Below are 1,665 nucleotides of genomic sequence, written 5' to 3'. Positions count from 1 at the left end.
CCAGCCCACATCTTTGCGTCCTGCCATTCATGCTTCTATCCGCCCTACGAACTCTCCCCCCAAGGGATGGGTGTGCCCGCTCTTGACCCCCCTGTCCCTTCAAGTCCCACCTAAAGCAGCTCTGGCCTAAACTGGCAACGCTATAGACCGACCCAAAACACACCTCCAGCTGCCGGGTGGGTGGGTGGCCTTTTCTGCTCCCTCCCGATGGTGCCAGGCGCAGGAAGAGGAAGTTCCCTTCCTCCCCTGCGCCTAAATACCCACCCCCTAACTCCTCCCCTTCCCCTACCTGGCCTATCATGCGCGAATGACCCCGGGGGAAGACTAGTCTGCGACTGTGCTTCCCCCGGGGCCCGGCATCGCGCAATAAACAGACCACGCAGTGTCAGCGTAAAAGGCCATTTTATTAGACCAGAACTGCGTAATCTGTACATAACAGTAACATAAACATAGTAATAACAACAAACCCCCACTCACACTCCCCTCTCATTCGTTTCACTCGTTCTCTTTCATCACAAAGCCCTAGAAGCTCCAACCATGCTTTATTCCTGCCCCTCAATCACTTGTCATCCAGCCCACATCTTTGCGTCCTGCCATTCATGCTTCTATCCGCCCTACGAACTCCCCCCCCCAAGGGATGGGTGTGCCCGCTCTTGACCCCCCTGTCCCTTCAAGTCCCGCCAACCAGTGAACCCCCTGTAGGGCGGTACACTGCCCCACCCCCCTCCAGGTCCACCAGTCCGCCACACTCACGCCCACATTCACTCCCTGCGACACCAGATAGCCTCATTCCACAACTTGCTCACCACATCTCTCATCTCCATCATGTAATACGCGTTGCCCAGCTGGGACAAGTGCACCCCGTCGTCCCTGAAAACTAAAGGCTCCTCCAGTCGGATCCCGCCATGTGCAATAACCTTAATGTCTTTGTCACCACAGTAAAGTCTCATCGCCCTATTTAGCTTCCTTCGTGCCTTCTCGATTGCCCCATGCTTCATAGCCCCTCTCCACACTTTCCTGGGGACCAACTCAGTCCAGGCAATGCAGGTCCCTGCCAGCCTCGCTTTCAACACATCCAGGTCCCGTTGCATGAGTTGTAAAAGTGCAAATCCGGACAGCTGCACCAGGTCATTTTCCCCCAGATGAATGGTCAACAAATCAGGACATCCCCTCTGTGGGATCATCTTCGCGAGCCAGGGCAGTAGTGCCCCCCATCGCATGCCACTTTTGCCCCACCATTGTACCTCGTGCAAGTGTCCTTTCAGTCCCAGGTTACGGCCGTAAACCTGCTGCTCCGCATATTTGGATGCCCAATGCACGAAGGAGTGCCCCACAATCCATGTCACCATCTTACCGCCCGGTCCACCCACGCAACCAACGAAGAAAAAGATGTTAGAACAAGAACAACAACATGAATCAACCAACATCCTGCCTGGGACCACCCTACTTCCTCACATACCTCTCGCAACAGCGCGACTTCCATCGCCCCAGTCTCCTAATCCTATCCCAGGACCAACCCAACCTGGCCGCTGCTGTCGCAGCCCCGATCCGGAAAGAGTGGGTCCCGAAACCAGCCTCATCCATGCCCAACCGTCGCAAAGCCTTGCGCAAAACAGCCAGCAACTGGCCCGCCGTCACTCTCGCGCCAGACGCATGACAAAAAAT

General features: G+C 55.9%; 1 protein-coding gene across 1 annotated transcript; it reads right to left on the bottom strand.

Annotated features, from left to right (window-relative positions):
* Positions 1–761: 761 nt before the first annotated feature.
* On the bottom strand, positions 762–1,427 carry LOC147718612 (uncharacterized). The gene has a single exon (XM_086967214.1). The coding sequence runs from the start codon at positions 1,425–1,427 to the stop codon at positions 762–764; it is 666 nt and encodes a 221-aa protein (XP_086823340.1).
* Between the last annotated feature and the right edge of the window lie 238 nt (positions 1,428–1,665).

This window comes from Lissotriton vulgaris, chromosome 4_1 (assembly GCF_964263255.1).
Source record: "Lissotriton vulgaris chromosome 4_1, aLisVul1.2, whole genome shotgun sequence".
Lineage (NCBI taxonomy): Eukaryota > Metazoa > Chordata > Amphibia > Caudata > Salamandridae > Lissotriton > Lissotriton vulgaris.
The sequence above is the reverse complement of the archived record's forward strand: the minus strand, read 5'-3'. Positions and strand labels throughout refer to the sequence as shown.